Source organism: Mustela nivalis (genome assembly GCF_964662115.1).
Source record: "Mustela nivalis genome assembly, chromosome: 2".
NCBI lineage: Eukaryota > Metazoa > Chordata > Mammalia > Carnivora > Mustelidae > Mustela > Mustela nivalis.
The window spans coordinates 77,455,587-77,474,570 of record NC_139021.1 but is presented as its reverse complement, the minus strand read 5'-3'; the positions used below and the strand labels follow the sequence as shown (position 1 = coordinate 77,474,570).

General features: G+C 36.9%; 1 protein-coding gene across 3 annotated transcripts in view; it reads right to left on the bottom strand.

The window, feature by feature from the left end:
* The window catches only part of ASPH (aspartate beta-hydroxylase), a 224,029-nt gene that overhangs the window by 162,199 nt on the left and 42,846 nt on the right, over positions 1-18,984 (bottom strand). For 2 of the 3 annotated variants that reach the window (XM_082719001.1, XM_082719002.1), the window contains exons 2-3: positions 17,148-17,297; positions 13,739-13,807 (exon numbers count right to left, since the gene is read on the bottom strand). In XM_082719001.1, coding sequence (XP_082575127.1) covers positions 13,739-13,807; positions 17,148-17,297 — 219 coding nt within the window. Of the gene's footprint in view, positions 1-13,738; positions 13,808-15,661; positions 15,707-17,147; positions 17,298-18,984 lie in introns of all 3 variants that reach the window. The other variant, XM_082719000.1, reaches the window with a different exon arrangement.

Here is an 18,984-nt window from a genome sequence, read left to right as displayed (position 1 = left end):
TGGGCCACCCATGCGCCCCAAGGATAGCATATTTTGATAGAATTTCAATCTCTACTGTTTGAAAAATCATTGCTTTTTTCCTCCACAAACTCAAACTTTCTTTATAAAAAGAAATTATACAAGCAAGAATTACACCATCATGTAGGTATATGCTAAATTTTTTCATTCTTCATCTAAAAATGTTGCAGTAGGGGCTCCTGAGTGGCTCAGTCAGTTAAGCGTCTGCCTTCGGCTCAGGTCATGATCCCAGGGTTCTGGGATAGAGCCCCACATGGGGCTCCTTGCTCAGCGGGAGGCCTGCTTCTCCCTCTGCCTCTGCTGCTCCCCCTACTTGTGCTCTCTCTGTCAGATAAATAAGTAAAATCTTAAAACACACATACACACATAATAATTTATTTAAAAAAATAAAAACATTGCACTAGTTTGCTATTTCTTGTCCTGGCAAATAAGAGTTGTGATGGTGGGTTTAACCTCTAAAACACATCAATACCTTACACCTCACAGTACACTTTCATTCTAACAGGCTGTATTTGGCATCCCAGTCAACTGATGTTCTCAGTTCTATCTCCTGATCACATAAACGCTATTTTATACTCATGTATCAGCAAACTTTCCAAGGTGGCATTCCAAGTTGCCAACCCACTTCCTAGGCTCTCAGAGTGGGAGGTGTGGTGATTACTGGTAACCTCCTGTGGGGGCAGTACCATCTGTCCCTCAGCAACAAATGGCGGCGGCGGTTGGACAAGAAAGTCCCAAAGCAGCATCCACTCTGTGTTTTACAAAACCCTAGTCACACACCCAACTGTCAGTATGAGGTGTTTTCACTCCCATTATATATTTTTCAAATCATTCTTCATCCCTCAAATCCTTCCTCTTTCTCTCTCCATCGCAATTTGTTTCCATCAAGTGAGACAGTCCATTTGAGAATGGCAATTTATTTTGGTTGAAAATACCATTATCATCAGATGGTAGCTGAAGTTGTGAGCACAGCGTAACATGGAGAGTTGTTCAAACACTATGCTGTACGTGTGAAACTAATGGGAATATTGTGTATCAACTATACTTCAATTTAAAAAAAAAGTAGCATCCTCATAATTGTGGAAAAAAAGTATTAGTGTATGTTTTACTACTGACTCCATTTTAAAAAGAAATGTGAGTTAACTGTTTCATATGGCTATCTATACCTGTCCAATTACTCATATACATACAGAATAACTAGTGTGTGTGTGTGTGTGTGTGTAACGAATCATTTTTCACAAATAAAACTTGAATCTTTCCTAAGCGCTGTTAAAAACAGATGCCACCTTATAAGACTGATTGCCATCTTGGGCTACTCCCCACTAAATTTTATTTCAGAATAAAATACCAAACTTATTCTTGTAATACTAACTTTTAAATACATGGGCATATCCAATGTGCAAAAGAAACTAGCATAAAACATTAAAATGCTTGTTTGATGCTGTTCATGTCCCTCTCCTGACTCCTTCATGTTCTCTCAACGCATGCCCAGATTTTCCTGTTAAAAAGCAAAGTGGTAAGAATCAGACTACCCAACCACCAAACCCCACTGTCATGACAGCTGAAAGAACTGTATTGATGAAATGGCTGGAGCTGGGGTGCCTGGGTGGCTCAGTCAGTTAAGTATCTGCCTTCGGCTCAGGTCATGATCCCAGGGTCCTGGGACTGAGCCCCACATGGTGCTCCTTGCTCAGTGGGGAGCCTGCTTCTCCCTCTGCCTGCTCTGCCTGCCGTTCCCCCTGCTTGTGCTCTCTCTTTGACAAAAAAATAAAATCTTAAAAAAAAAAAAGGCTAGAGTTAACTTTTGACATTAATAAAATATTAGGTTAGCATTAGCTAAGTGAAACAGGATAAAGTAATAAGGCTTTATTTAAAACTTTTCCAGTTTGTGTGCAATGCACTATACAAAATTCCAAAGCATCAACTTTAGTTCAAGTTGATGAACTTAAAGAATACAGTCAATAAGTTTTCAATATTCTTGATGTGATAACGACACAGCTAATATTTAAATCACAAAGATCACATCCAGAAAGAAAGAAAGGGTACAGACAGGAGAGAAAGCACCAAGCCTAACACCAAGAAAAAAGGAAGTTAACAGAGGAGTGCCTACATAACAAGAAATGAGAGTCAAGAAACAGTATTCTTCAAGTCAAAAATGTAGTTTTAGGAAGGAAGTCAGGAACGAAGATTTAGGATGAAGACGTGACTGAATTGTTAGTTGTTAAATGTCCCATAAAGTTCTTCAGATTACAGTTTTACAAGCAGTAGAAGACGTGGTCACATTACAATGAGACAACATTGGTGGTAAAAGGGTGACCAAAAACCCAAAGTGCTAATAGGGGCCCCTGATTCTCTTCTTCTGAAGACAAAACTGATGATATGTGGAATTTCCCATGGTTCCTAAGGGACAGAAAGGAATAAGGGTTTGCAAGATTTCACTGTATCTGCATGTTTAATGGCTAGAGGGAAAAAAGGGCATGCCTACGGGAAACAAGAACAGAGCTAGCAAGAGAGGAGAACTTATAATGAGTCCATCCAGAAGATGCAGGGGGAGATGCAGGTAAAGACTTAACTTGAGAAACCACAAGATGCAGCATCTGCAAAAATGATCAATGAAAGGAAACAATGAAGAAAATTCTGAGAATAAAGAAATGTTGTAAAGTATAGCAAGAGGAAGACAATGGAACTGAAGCCAAAGATCACTATCTTGGTAAGCAGAGAGCAAAATCATCTTTCCAGAAGAATAAAGTGACCCTGGAAAACGGAAGATCATGGGAAAGATTTTGAACATACTGAAAAGAATAACTCTGTCACTGCAGTGAGCCCCTTACACAGGCTCAGTTTGGGTAAATTTAGAATAGATCTTTTTCCATAAACGATGTGAAGCCCAATGGTGGAAGGGTTAGTGGTGATCCAGGATATAGAGGAAAATTTAAAAAAAAAAAAAAAAAAAAAAAGTTGGGGACATTAGAGAAGAAGTGGCCCCAGAGAAAAACACAGGGCAGTATATAGGATTTTGCTTTTATATAATTTTATATAATCCCTAATTACAGAGATAATTAAATTTGTAACTATGGTTGATGTGGACTCCCTTTACAGTCAAAAAATCAACAAGCATGCCCTATTTTTCTCTCCCTACTATGACAGCCAATGCCCAGGGCCAAAGAAAAGAGGGGATGGAATTTGTCAATCAATAAAATTCATGACAATATAATGTAACTCCTTAAAAATAGTTCCAAGTAGCATATAGAAAATTATATCAATCAAAGCCTAAAAGGGAAACACTTTGGTATTCTGTAACTCATTGAGATGAAAGTTGTTTGTTGATAGAATATGTTCCAACTGAAGGCAGTCATCAAAAAAGCATCAGGAAGTGGTTGCAGCCAAAGGGAATGGCAAAGAAGTAATCATCATGTTCTTTACCTTCTATCGCCATATGGTTACTATCACGGTTTTTAAGGTAATCAATGTTAATAGCTCGGTTAGCTTTTTGAGAATTTTTTTAACAGGAATTTTAAAAAACAGGTCTTATGTTCTGCCCTTAAAACATGAGTTGCCTAAGAGTAATTAATGTTATTTTGGCAATGGCCCCAGAGCTACTATCCCACACACATTTTCAAGATGAAATGTTCTGTATCAAATTAAAATGCTGAATCATTAAGCCAATGGTTGGACCTGTGCAACAGACATAATTTTAGAGGACTGGCTCTGTTACAGAAACCTAAGTAGCTACTACAGGTTTCCCGAGAGCTGGCCATACACTTGGTTGGCTGGGTATCACTTAGTACTCTGGTCACTTCCATCACAACCACAGTCCCTAGTGAGACCCGTGAGTCACCCTGAGCTTCAGTTTCTCATCTTCCTCCTTCCCATACTGAACCATCACAATTTATTTCAACACTGACTACAGGTAGCAAAAATAACAATTATAATAATAATAAAAAAGAAAGGTCCCAAATGCCTCAGTAACAGTTCTCTGCTCTAGGCAGACTGTAGCTCTAGAATGTTTGGCTAAAAGGCATGCCAGTGCACTAACTACACCAATTTCCTTTTTATCTTTAAATATAAGTGTAACAATATTATCACAGACATTTTTGAAAAAAGAAAGCTACAAACCTTCCAATATTCTACGATAAGTGGGGAAGGGAAGATTGGAACATAAGAAAAGGGAATGACTCAAAGTTTAGGAAGGGATGACATCCAGAGACGGAAGTTTGCATGAAGAAGCAGACTCAAATAGGAACATAAAAGACCCTGGAAAGCTCACCAGAAAGCTCATCAGAAGACATCAGTTAGCATAGGTCAGTTTCCCGTATGAAATTCAAAATATCCTTTCTCTTGGGGGAAAAAGGTCCAATAATTTTTTCACTTATTTAAGTTGGTTTAAAAAATAAAACCATCCATGTTTTCTTAGACAATGGGTAACTTCCGAGGTTATCACTCAAGACTAATAACCCCAGCAAATATTTAATAAATATTCTATGTTGGACTCAGGTTTGAAGAGGGATTCAAATGAAGCCTAAGACTTGGTTCCTAACTTCAGGACCTCACAGTCTAGTTAATATCTACTCCAATGTATTACACTTGGTTATATAAGGATCAACAAATATCAGAAGCAAACTGTTTGGCATACAATTATGTCAATCAACTTGTGCTAACAGAGTCTGAGTCAGTGAATTTCATGAAAACTCTCCAAATAATGCATTGTAATCAAAGAAAATTCCACAGCCCAAATCACAGAAAACTACTTATTTTGTAGACCGGGATCTTATTTAGAAAAGATCATGAGGGTGCCTGTGTGACTCAGTGGGTTAAAGCCTCTGCCTTCAGCTCAGGTCATGATCTCAGGGTCCTGGGATTGAGCCCCGCATTGGGCTCTTGCTCAGCAGGGACCCTGCTTCCCTCTCTCCCTCAGCCTGCCTCTCTGCCTACTTGTGCTCTGTCAAATAAATAAATAAAATCTTAAAAAAAAAAAAAAAAAAAAGAAAGAAAGAAATAAAAAAGAAAAGATCATGGTATCAATCACCAAAAGGTGTTATCTACCAAGGAATCAATCAAATTAAGAATAGCTGCCTATGCCTACAGTTGCTTTTGAGAATTATCCAAAGCTTTGTCAGGGTACACAGAAACATTTTATTCAGTCTAGCTAACTGTAAATAAAAACAAACTAGAACGCAAGCAGAAAAGTTGTCTCACATGTTTGGATACAGCTCTATGAGACAGGTAGGTAATTCCCAGAAGAATCGAGTAAAAGATGAAAAGGCAGGATCACCCAGCATTCCATTATGCCCGAAGCATTGACGTGATTCTTCCAAACAGCAAGCTGGTGGCAAGGCCTCAGGGATTCAATACGACCAGCACCCAGAAGACGGCTCTCCAACTGACTCATACCCCACCACTCCTGTCTCGGAGAAAATCAGGCCTGAAGGAAGCTACAGTGCAGAAAAGAAACACCCAGAGTGCCACTTTCTTGTTTTTGAGCCAAACTTCAGAGAACAAAACTGGACACATAGCAATGGGTCTCAAGAAACAAGCGGGCCAGGTCTGAGGAGGCAAGATGACATCTGTATACAGAGTTCATGCCCCCAAGTTCTGGGTGTTTTAAGTTAGAAAAGCAGAGTAAATGTGATACAACTCCAAACTCCATTCAACTACAAATCAGTACTCAAATGTACAGAATTTTGCCTTTCTAATAAGCTTAAAAGGCATAAAACTAGGGAAATATTTATACTATGAAATGAAAATGAAACAATAAATCGTTAGAAAAATTAAAAATCATAAAGATACAATAAATAAAATTTAAGCGAAGTAATTTTGATCAGCTTCAAAATACTCTACACTAGTTTTGCAAACAACTTTATTTTTTTCTCACAAAAACAAGTCTTTGCTACAAGTTGAAGGAAGTCACAGAAGTCAGGGGTTCACCAGCTCCCTAGGTTTTACGTTCCTCGGAAACTTTTCAACAGGGCTGACTAACGGTGGGGTATTAGATAAAAAGAAAATTATCTCTTCATGTCATTATTTTTCACTTACAAAAATAAAGCATAATTAATTTCTGTACATAAAACATGCATTAGTATCATTACCATGACAAAAAAAAGAGCCTGATGAGAAATTAATGATTGCAAACATCTTAACATGCAAATTTAGTTCATTTATTTCTCGAACTCATCACAAATATTCTAGAGTTAGTAGTAATGAAGCACAGAAAAACAAGAATGCTTTAAAAGATACATCTCAGACACCTGGCTATGTGAATTTCATTGAGAGAGGCCCAAAACTTTTTTTAAATTAAACCTAATGAAAGTTGGTATTTCACAATACTCTGCTCAGAGTGGAAGACACAATCAATATGCACAAAGACATAAACTTTCAAAAAGAACATTACTAAAATCATACTTTTGTGTTCCAGGATATTAACATTTCAAAATCTGAAGCTTTTCACTGTCAGAAACATGAACAGAATGAAACATACTCCCTGAGTAATCAGGGAAAGACAAACTAGAGTTTTACTAGCCATGTAACTGTCCGATGTACAGCGTGTGCAGCCATATGCAAAAGTAGCTTTAAAATAATGCTTTTTAAGATGAGCAAGTTGCAGTTTCTTCTGACACATATAAGTCGAGAGCAAAGGGGGAAACGGTAGTGTTTCCCCCAGTTCTCATTTGATACTTTAAACTCTCTGGCTATGGCTGAGTTATGCTACATACTTACAAATAGTTGGGGGCACCTGGGGGCTCAGTGGGTTAAAGCCTCTGCCTCCGGCTCAGGTCATGATCCCCGGGTCCTGGGATAGAAGCCCACATTGGGCTTTCTGCTCAGCAGGGAGCCTGCTTCCTCCTCTCTCTGCCTGCCTCTTTGCTTACTTGTGATCTTGGTCAAATAAATACAAATAGCTGGATAGCCTAGGGTCCTGATTGCCAACAGAAAAACTAAATTTGTCATGTTCCCCTCTGAAAAAAATGCGTGACTTCTCCACTTACTGAAAGCAACTTGGTTACATATTAAAACGCAAGGAATGAATATTTGAAAAGAAGAAATTACTAGAGTTAAATACATAAAAATGTTCAAAAATAGAAATATATTCAAATTTTCAGCTCAATGAGGAATCAAAGCCAAGTTAAATTTCCTAGAGGCTCAGAGATTTAAAAACACAAAACTGCACTCCCTAAAATGGTAGCAGAAACCAGAGGTCCTAATCGCTTTCAAGCGGTAAGGAAACAGATGAAATCTCATTTTATGAATGCATGTTATATAAGGTTAACATAATTCCTTTTGCTATTACTGAAGCAAACTCATTTTAAATGAACTGATTCAAAAATGTTTTTTAAGGTCTTCAAATGGCAAAAAATTTATTCTCCTGAAAAGAATTACCACTTAAGTGAATCTATAAATCTAAAAACCATTGTTCTACCTAAGCCAAGGGTGATAGCCACTTAATAAGGAGATACATGGAAAAAAATGAAAAAAGACTTATTTAGGATGAATAATTTTAATATGTACAGCATTATTTAAGATACATATTCACATTTTCCCTCTTGTGTAATATGCCTGCTTAAAAAAAATACAAATTACTTTCTCTGGATGTATATTTGGAAATAAAATTAAAAATAAATTTTGCTTTCATAGACAAATATTCAGACCTACTACTATCTGAATACAGTAGTTTCACTACCCTAAGGCAAAAACATGGGGTTATTTTCAAATTATTTTAAAAGCACCATTAGTACAGAATTTTACACTGAAATTTGTATTAACCTATCTGACAAATCAGTTAACCTAAACAAATTACAATAAAAAATATCAGCATGTTAAAGAACCATCACTTTACACATCAGTCATCTTAAAGATCAACAGAGAATCATTTAATTTATGAATCATGCTGGAAACATTTTTATAATCAAGTCCATTATAATCATCTCAATTAATAGTGTGTTAGAAAGACAAGCATCAAGGGTTAATCACAAAACAATTTGCTATGAAGCTTCTAAATTTAGTGCTGTGAATACAACATAAGTTGAAACAAAACGATACAGAAACCAATTATACCACCAAGAATATCATTCTCAATGCACTACTACAAGAATGAGGAATGCCACTTTCTTCACTAGAAGTGGGGGAGCCAAGCAAGGGACTAGCTAGGAGCTGGACTGGGGAGAAAGATCACATGGTTGCCTTGTACGGTTTGATCACAGCTGCCCCACTGCTCGTGAAGCCCTGGGTGAGCAAAGGAAAGAAAGAAACAGGACACTGCTGCAGGTTTTCATAAGCCAATGACTTCAGTCCCTGAATCAAAGTTACTGGTTATGTAAATCCAAAATGACACAAGTCTTGCCCTGAACCCCTTCGTTCTGTGACGTACCATCAACACCATCTGCGGTTTCGCTTTCTTCTTCTTCTTCTTCTAGCATTTCAAAGGGAGTCATTATATCATAGAGAAATGAGAGGAAACCATAAAACCAATCTGAACTTTCCTCTGCTAAAATATTAAGGACTTCCTCAAGAGAATCAATATTTTCATTACTGCCATCTTTGGTCAGGCCTACATAAGAATAAAGGAAGAGAGAAAGAGAAAAGAAGGAGAGCAGTTAGGTGGAAAAAAGAAGCTGAGGAAGAGTGATCTCAAAAAGGACGTGCATCACGGTCACAGACGTTAACAGAAAAGGTAACTTCGGAAAACAAAGAAACCGATTAAGATCCACACCTTACAATCAACTCTCAATCATGTACTGCAGGAAAGGCACAATTCCACCAATCCTTGCCACTCCTACCAGCCCCTAGCCAGGTTTGCCTTTCCCTCATTAGAGAATCTACAGCCCCAAAACAAAACTGTATTCGCCAAAATTGACTGATTAATGTCAATGGGAAGAACGAATAAAAGTAATATGAGGGTAAAAAGATCCTTCTGGACAGCCTCCATGTTTGCTGATTTACCAACCAGATATTATCGAGAGTTGATTATATAAGCATTTACATATATCAATAAATATTCATTGAAGAAAATAAAAAGGTTCATTTCCTTACATTTTTCCCCTTCAGACATAGAGTTTACTTAAGAAACTCTGGGATTAATATGACTAGCAAGATTACTGTTTATAGCATTCACAGATGGGCATAAAATTTATTCAAATTATGTCAGATAATGAAATGTTCCCACTACCAAATGTTAGCTTTCCAGTACTCTGGCTACTTACTCATGGCCCTATAATTCTGACCACTAAGAGTCAGCTATTAGTAATAATTCACTCTGCTAACCAATATTAAATTTGACCAAGGCCCCAGCCAGTCATTTGCAACAGGAATATTTAAAGCTCTCTTCCCATAAGCCCAAGAAGTTAGCTTCGACTAAAAAGATCCATGACTCCTGTTGTTTTTTTAAATATTATTCCCAAAATGGGCCACCACGATGTAAAGAAAACAAAGTATGTATTGGTTTTATCTTTTTTTTTTTTCCTGTTTAGAACTGGCTTTGGGTAAGAAACCTCTCTCAGCCCAGTAAATATAAAAATCTACCAATACAGCCAAGCCCTATATAACAAGACCAGTAATTCTGAAAGAGAAAAAAACACAGGGTAGAAAGTTCTGCCTGTAAGAAATGTAAACATGACTTTGAGAGCTTTCTTGATGATAACCACCTCACTCAGTAGGCTGGGCTTTGGCAACTCACCATTTCTCCATGTAGTGTAAGAGCCAGGAATCAAGATTGGCAGGTAAGGTACAATAGTAAGACAGCTAGCATAAATATTAAAGTATACAGTGTTTTATCCCCACTTCAGTGCACAGAAGAACTACACCATATCATTGTTCAAGTATGGGGGTCAGGGGGAGAAAACAAACTCCAGTTAGTATTTTTGGTATTTAAATTATTTGTTGACACAACTGGATTATTTTTTCACTGAATTTAACAGTTGACAAGTACTATGAACAGAGGAGATCTGTATTCCCACTGAAATCTCTGCGGGAATAACATTCTTTCTACTTCCTGCCTTAAAACATTATAAATAACTGGGGTGCCTGGGTGGCTCAGTGGGTTAAGCCTCTGCCTTCAGCTCAGGTCATGATCTCAGCATCCTAAGATCGAGTCCCCAAATCAGGCTCTCTGCTCAGCAAGGAGCCTGCTTCCCCCTCTCCCTCTGCCTGCCTCTCTGCCTACTTGTGATCTCTATCAAATAAACAAATAAAATCTTTAAAAAAAAAAAAAAAACCACTATAGCTGTATATTTATAATAAACATGTTTATTTTTTCCTCTATTTTCAAATATTAGTACTTCTAAGTATCAAATATAAAACTTTACCAGCCTTCAGTATGACAAGCTGAAGGATTCAACAAATATGCAAAAGTACCTGAACAATGCAACCTTCCTGTGGTTCTTAAGACAAAAATATTACCAAATACCAAACAGAAAAAGGAATTACTCTGGGTATGTAATTCCTTAGTCTCTAAGAGCAGGCCTGACCCCAAGGGCAGGGTGTGAGCATCTCTGAGTGGACAAGATCCAGTTCACTTATGCATCTGTCTGGTCTACAGATGCTTACCAAGGTTCTAGGAATTGTTGACCGGCTTCCCTTGTGTTCTCCAGCCACACCTGACATGGGGCCAGCAAGGTGCTAGTCACAGACAAAAGGACAATCATGCAATCCTTGGGTGGCATTACTCGAAAAGGATGTTACTCTTAGCAACTGGTACCTGGACCATTTTCCTGTTGATTTTATTTGGGAAACAAGTTTTCAAAGAATACAATTTCCAACAATGTAGTTTTCAATAACCCAAACTGATATCAGAGATAATTTATTCTAATAATTTGACCACAGAAGTAGGTAGCTATGTAAACTAGGAAAGGTTTAGAATATTTTCAAAGTATATCATAAGCGCCATGGCCAGAAACAATGAAATAAAATTAATGACGGCTGTTCAGAATATCTTGATTTACTCAAACATATTTCATTCTCTTGGTATTTCAAAAGAAAAGCCAAACCTTAAAATATAAAATATAAATATGAAAGTGTACACTTCCTCAAATTGATAAGATTTAGATTATGCAAATTTAAGAATGAGAAGGAAATACTCATCAAAGAAATGTCAAACATAGTAAAGCTCAGCATATTTCAACTGTTAATACAAGCTCAGCTATTTCAACAGTTACAACAAGCTCTCCCCTAATCTCTAGCTTCCTACCTGAGTCTGCCCTTTGGTTTCCTGGTGCCTTAATCCAAAGCCCTTACCTCTGAGCTGCCTCTCCAGTGAAAATGCACCGAGGAAGCCTTGCTTCTTTTTGGGTACACGCTCACTGAATTTGCTTCCGCATAACCTCTCCCTGAACATACAGAGCCCGTTAATGTCCCCAAGAATTTCACCAGGCTCTCTTTGCAAACTCCTGCGAGTAAGAGAGGCACAACTAAGCTACAATAACCTCGCTAAACTAGGCAAGACCTTTAGTCATAAAATTCAATTCCAGGCAAGCCAGTATTTCATGCAGAGAACTCAATTATTATAGAAATAAGATCAGAGGACCTAAGTGAGCCTGACAGCTCACCTTTGGTTTGTTCCAGCTAACTGTGAAGCCACAAGCTAACTATGAATTAGTACCTTTATATGATAAAATATGATAAAATCATTTACTTTAGCCTTTATGCATTTAATAGTCAAATTACCAAAATGAACTCTGAGATTCACCAAATTTGGTTCTCACTCCAAATATATAATTCTTGCAAATGGAAAAAGTTATGACTTGCCCATAGCAAATACATGTCTACTGCAAATGGCAATGTTCAAAGATACAATTAATTAACCTCTTAATGGTTGCTTAAAAACCTTATAGGAAATAAACTCTTATAATCTATTAAAATATTAAAAATCAAGTTCCTAATTTAAGTTTTCTATAGAAAACAGTGTGGGCTATAGAAGAAATAACATTTCAATTTTTAATAGTTGATATTTCCTGACAGACCACATAGCTGATTTTAAGCAAAAAAAAAAAAAAAAAGAAAAAAAAACCAACAAAATATAGCAGATGAGAATATTATTTCTATAAGTGAGGAAACATGGACCACATGAAGTTATCTTTAAAATGAACAAGGTTCACTATTCAGAATTCATCATTTAAAGCAAAGTAGTAAGTGGAATAATAAACCACTTACAGGCAAGCAAATTAGCATCATTCTGATAGGTTAAATTCTATATATCTTACTTCTTTTTCATGTCTAGGATTATAGTCTTCTGAGGATTTACTATATCCAAAGAAAAATTTAGATATGTAATGACAAAATTACATAAAAAATTCCATTAAGATTAAGACAGGAAAAAAAAAATTTCATCAAGAGTAAGCTTCCGGGGCGCCTGGGTGGCTCAGTGGGTTAAGCCGCTGCCTTCGGCTCCGGTCATGATCTCAGGGTCCTGGGATCGAGTCCCGCATCGGGCTCTCTGCTCAGCAGGGAGCCTGTTCCTCCTCTCTCTCTCTCTCTCTGCCTGCCTCTCTGCCTACTTGTGATCATTGTCTGTCAAATAAATAAATAAAATCTTAAAAAAAAAAAAAAGAGTAAGCTTCCACTGTTAAGTAGCAAACATGATTCCCACTGAGAAGTAATAAGAAAACATAAACTAAAGTCAAAATTGAGAAGCTAAATTACATTTAATCACAACTAAAACCCTTTTTTCCATATTTAGAACTTACTATTTTATAAGGAGGTTAAGATTAATCTACCAAAAATTGTTTCATTGGTTATAGATGTGATACCCTCTCATTTTTTTCATATCCATAAAATAAACACAAAATTGTGGGTCCAAGTTGAATTTCTCTGCACCATTATTCTGGTAAGCATGGTATAGAGTACCATAATGTATTTGTTATTTTTTAAATACTTTAATATATAAGATTTAATACATGTAACACTACTATATTAATAGTATACATGTAACATAGCATACATGTAACACTACTATACTAATACTATACTACTATACTAATATACACTTCTTTACTAATAGTAAAGAAAAGGAAGTGATGCTCTTTAACAAGCAGAAACACACATCTCACCAGGCCAGATTACACAAAGCTTGCGTATTAAAAATCAGCATTATCCCTTCTAGGAAGGTAGCATTTTAAAACAAATGAGGGAATATCACATGTTGATACATTACACAAAATATCTCAATGATAAAGATAGGTAATTCTGGTGATAGAAAGAGAAGGGCTCAAGATTTCTAAAATAATGAAACCCGGCCAAAAAACTACTGGTTCATATTTTAATGTTACCTTTAAAAACATGCATGTGACATTTTAAAATGTTGGCTACCATGATTTTATTTCAAAATGGATTTATGTAAGCCTTTAGAAACTTAGTTTCAAATGGAAGTGAATTACGTCAACTGATGCTAAAGAGTGGCTATAATTACCATCTTTGAAAACGGGCTAGTACATTATTTATATGTTCAGATATTAAGTTCAGAATAGAAAGTACTTTAAATCTGAACACAGATCTGAAATTAGGCTTATGAAAATATATGTGCAAGAGGTCTATACTTAACCATTTATTATAAAAGTATGCTGAAATATAAGTCCATGGGAAAAAAATTAAGCCATTTCAGTAAGAATGAAATACAGAATTGAAGTGGGAAAACATCATCCAAAAAATGTGTGTGACTGGACATACATATTATCAAGGCAAAGATACTGTTTTTCCAGCATTTTACACCATTAATAAAAAAGAAAACGCTACTTGCCTAGTAAAACTTTGGCATCTTCCACATCAAAATCTCCATCACCATCAGCATCATAGACTCCTAGTTTTCCTGCAAGAGGGAGGAAAAGATGGATGGGAAGAAAAGGGAAAACGAGTTTGATAAGGTATTACCCCTTAATGCAGTCCTGACCATCAGCCATAAATATTACCAATCCATGCAATTCTTTGCTCTCTGAACCCTGAAAAGCAGTGCTAAGTGAAGATATTACCTAAAAATGATAAGAGGATTCACTGACAGATTCAGGAAATGTTCGCCTTACAATCTAAGAACTATAACTGAGATAATATCTTCTTAAAGTTTTAATAATCCCCTGATTTAATCGTTTCAGATGAATTTTTTATTATGTTACCAAAAACAGTTGAGGTAAAAATTTCCACATATATAAGAAACATTCTTGATTTCTAACAGTTACATTAAAATGTAATGCTTCTACAGTAATGAAAGTTCCTCACCACCAATATTCAAAATAAAAAGAACATCCACCAAGCCTCAAATAAAGACTAAATATAAACAAATAACATCAAATATTAAAAATATGAGGGTAATTAATTTTATATTTTACAATAATGATTCATAACAGAAACATCACTAATCAACTTTGAAAAAAAAGACTTCTGGAAATATATAGTTAATAAGACTAGCTTCCTGAAATGACAAAAAAATAATCTTAATTATCCCACTTAAAACTTAACTAGTGGGGCACCTGGGTGGCTAAGTCATTAAGTGTCTGCCTTTGGCTTAGGTCCTGATCCCAGCATCCTGGGATCAAGTCCCATGTCAGGCTTCCTGCCAAGCAGGAAGCCTGCTTCTCCCTCTCCCACTCCCCTGCTTGTGTTCCCTTTCTTGCTGTCTCTCTGTCAAATAAATAAAATCTTTAAGAAATAAAAAACTTTTTAAAAAGCCTTTAAAAAAACAAAACAACAAACAAACAAACAAAAAACCTTAACTAGCACTGGCTATCTACTACCAAGAAAAACACACAAAGCTTAAAACAAACTACTTGAGAAGACAGTACTACCATATCCTTTCCTCTTCAAGCAGAGTAAAATGTTATCTTAAGGTTTTATCATCTAGGAGCACTGCCATGTTTAGCACTCCAAACTTAAGTCAAATACATTCAATTCCCTAAAAAAAGAAATCCTAAAATCAACATCATTTAGAACTCAGCACTAGACAGTGGCTGTGAGGAGACATCATATACAGCAGTGTTTTTAACAGCATCCACAGACAGAGCCTTTAGTACGAAAAAACCAATCTGCGACACTGTTCCCAACTCTTTAATAAGATGTAAGTTAAGACACTGCAGGAGAGCAGGCAGAACTTGTGAAGTAGAGTGGCTATGCGCAATCTTTACCCTCCCAGAGCCCTCGTTATACTTAGGAAAATAGTTAACTAGCAAAGTAGAAGTCCGGTATAAAAAGCACACACATACACATTAAAAATAAAAATAAAGGGGCACCTGAGTGGCTTAGTGGGTTAAAGCCTCTGCCTTTGGCTCAGATCATGATCCTAGGGTCCTGGGATCAAGTCCCACATCAGGCTACCTGCTGCCTGCCTCTCTACCTACTTGTGATCTCTGTCTCTCAAATAAATAAATAAAATCTTTAAAAAATAAATTAAAAATAAAAATAATTACAATAACAATAACAGAGAGATAAGAAAGTTATCATTTCTGTGGCTAAGAAAATATAAATAAGGAGGGCTGATTGGCAAATGGAGGCGATCTATAGCAGAGAGCTCAAGTAACATTAAAAAGACCATATTTTCTGACATACTCAAAGGGGGACATTGGTCCTATACCACCTATTTTCTCAGATGCAGGGAATAACTAAATTAGTAGAATAAGGATGAGATTTTAGAGACCGACACAAGTAGACTTAAAATGTACCTCTAATAGCCTACCTTGAAGTACCTCCGATAAGTTATAACGAAAGTCCTTTGCTTTGGCTGCGTGCATGTAAAAACATGAAAATTGTTAACTTGCCCTTAAAAGTACAAAGACTTTAAATCTCTTCATTTGTCTAATAGACGTTCCCTAGCAACACAGCACTGTGTAAGTCAACAAAAGCACAGATCTGTACTCAGAAGTTTGTCTCCGAACTAAAATTCTTCCTTTATTACTCTATCATCCATCCAGAGACACTCCTGTTTAAGAAATAATGAAAAATTTCAACGGCGGATTATCCAACAGCATGTTTTGTCTCCCCCCACTGAAAGATGGCTGTAATCTAACATCTAGAGCAGAAGTGCAGAGGCTTTATGGAAGGCAGGGTGGGTTTCGAAGCAACGTGGTACATCTAGAGGAGCGTGCATTTTTTTTCAGTGACAGGGCCCATTATTTTTCACTGGATCATTAGAGGAAGACCATGTATTCACAATAGCCAAAAAGTAGAAAGAACCCAAAGGTCCACCACTGATGAATGGATAAGCAAAATGTGGTGTGTATCCATTCAATGGAATACTATTCAGCTGTAAAATGCAGTAAGTACTGAACCCTGAAAACAGTATGCTAAATGCAAAAAGGCAGACACAAAAGGACCCATATTGTATGATTCTATTTATAGGAAATGTCAAGAGTAAGAAAATCATAGACATAGAAAGTGTATCAGTGTCTGCCAGGAGAGGGGAAGAGGGGTGATGGAAATATTCTGAATTAGATCATGAGGAATATATTAAAAAAAATAAACTGTACATTTTCACATATTACGAATGTTGATTTTTACATTATGTAAATTTTATCTCAACTTTAAAAAAAGACTGTGACTTCAAAGTATGACTCCAAAAATGGTAAAGAATCATTAATGTAAAAAGTCATGAAAAACTGCAGTGATTATGGGGAGAGAAAACGAAAAATAGGAGAAAGGAAGACAACTATCAGAAAAAAACATGGCAATCTCCTCAACAGCATACAGAAAGGACCTACACACACACACACACACACACACACACACACACACACACACTGATTCATTCCAACAAAGACAAAGGGGTGTGCTTCTAAATGCTCTCTAAGGTAGGGTCTTGCAAATTGGGTCCTGACATAAAGTCAGTGGCCCAAGAATGTTTAAAATTCATAATACAATACAATGGAACAGAAATTATGCAGTACTGCATTTCCTAAGAGTTAAGCACTATTTGATAAAACTTTTCTGTGCAATATACATACATAAATACTAATTTTTTATTTTTACTACAAATTATGTTCGAAGAAGCTGAAAAGCCACTACTCCCAGGGAACCCTGATAACATCCCCTTTTGTTCCTGCACTGTTGAGAACAACTGAAAGGCTAAAGAAATTACCCCCAAAATAATAATAAATTTTTAAGATTACTAAAGGATGTCTTTCATACTTACAAACTCAAACAAGAAACAATACCAAAATCCTTACCTAAAACTTCCTCATAATCAACAAGATCAAACCAGACGACAGCTACTGAAGTCCAGACGCCCAGCAATGCAATGACCATAAACCACGTGAAAAATGAACTTCCAGAAAGTCCTCCTTTCCTCCCGTTTTTGTGTCCTCCATGCTTTGTCTCTGTTTAAAAATAAAACAAACAATGTCATTATAGAAGAAGACATTTATTGAACACCTCTTTTTGCTGAATTATTTCAGTAATTTGAAAGTACTTACAATGATAAATCATTTCAAAAACAGTTTTCAATCTAATTCTCAAAACATGTTACATAAAATAAAGATTTTTTCCCAAGATTTATTTATTTATTTATTTGAAAGAAAGAGGTGGGGAGGGGGACACAAGCAGGGAGAAAGGAAGAGGGAGAGGGAGAAGCAGACTCCCCGCTGAGCTGGGAGCCCGATGTGGGGCCGGATGCCAGGACCTGGAGATCATGATCTGAGCTGAATGTGGACATCCAACCATCAGAGCCACCCAGGTGCCCCTAAAATAAAGATTTTGAAAAAGAAGCGATTCTACTCAGACTCAACACCACACATATAAAACTCTTACTCAAAAGTAATGAAAAAAAAATAAAGCACTCATTGGCGAACAATTTTTTTTAAATAACCTTTAAATAAAGGTTGACATAATATGTATATTTTATGTAGTATGTATACCTTTCTTCTAACTTCTTTACATATAACCTCCTCCAAAGTTCAGCACATATCAACAACTTCATGAAGTCACAAGAAATGTGGCCACATCCTTTTCTCTGACCCATTTAGTTTCTGGAGAACCTTAAAAAGCCTGTTGAGGGCCACAGAAAATATCTCCCCCCAAAATGGCTCCATATTCTTAGCCAGAGAGAGAGAGAAGAAGGAAGGAGGCTATTTATAGGAAATAGAGATCAGGGAAGAAGAGAAGCAAAATAGTCCATAAGTCCTCCTCCTTTACAAGACCCACTGGGACCTAAGGAGGCAGGGAAAGGCTCATCATTCACCATCCATCTCAATGCAGGACACAGCTTTGTATACTGTGGTCCACTGAGTATCATTTATCACATTTGCTATTCTTCTGGAAATAGGCTTCTTACAGCCAAAGTAAACAAAAATAATGAAAGCAAGTGAAACTGACAGAAAATGATCCACGCTGTCTTTAAAAGAAAGGACGACTGCATTCAAATTTCTCTTGAAAGGGAACATAATGTTATTCGAAGGATATGTCATATTCCCAAATGCACTTTGAGAAAAGGAAAAGTTAACAAGGAAGTGGTAGAGCAGGACACTGTCTTCTCTTTGTTGAGCACGTGCCTGCATAGTTCAAAGTGCTCCCACGTGCATGGCAGTGCGTGACCCTCACAAGGGGCTGGTCAATGTATCTCAAGAGTGCATTTCTGGATGTCTTTACAGAACAACTCTTTCCCAGTGCAACTGTCCCTCACACTGCAGGGCAGCTGGCCTCCCTGGCTTCCTCGGGTCTGGAAACTAAGTAGCTCCCCGATGATGACAAAAATACTCTGAAACTCATCCCAGTGTCCCCTACAAGGGTGGTGCCTAGTTCAGAACCACTGGGTAAGGACAAGAATCATTATCCCTGTTTTATAGAAAAAAGATTACGTGGTTTACTCCAAGTCCCAGGCACAAGCTGGGTAGGACTAGGAATTAACCCTGACTTCCCTGGTCCCGAGTTCTCAGACCCACGTGAGAATTACATTACTTTGACAAAGCTCACTAGCTCTAATCTAGAATCCGCTTTCTCACCCCTAAATCCAGCTCTCATTACAGAATACTGATAGTAGTATTCAGTGACTCAAAGCGACTATACTGC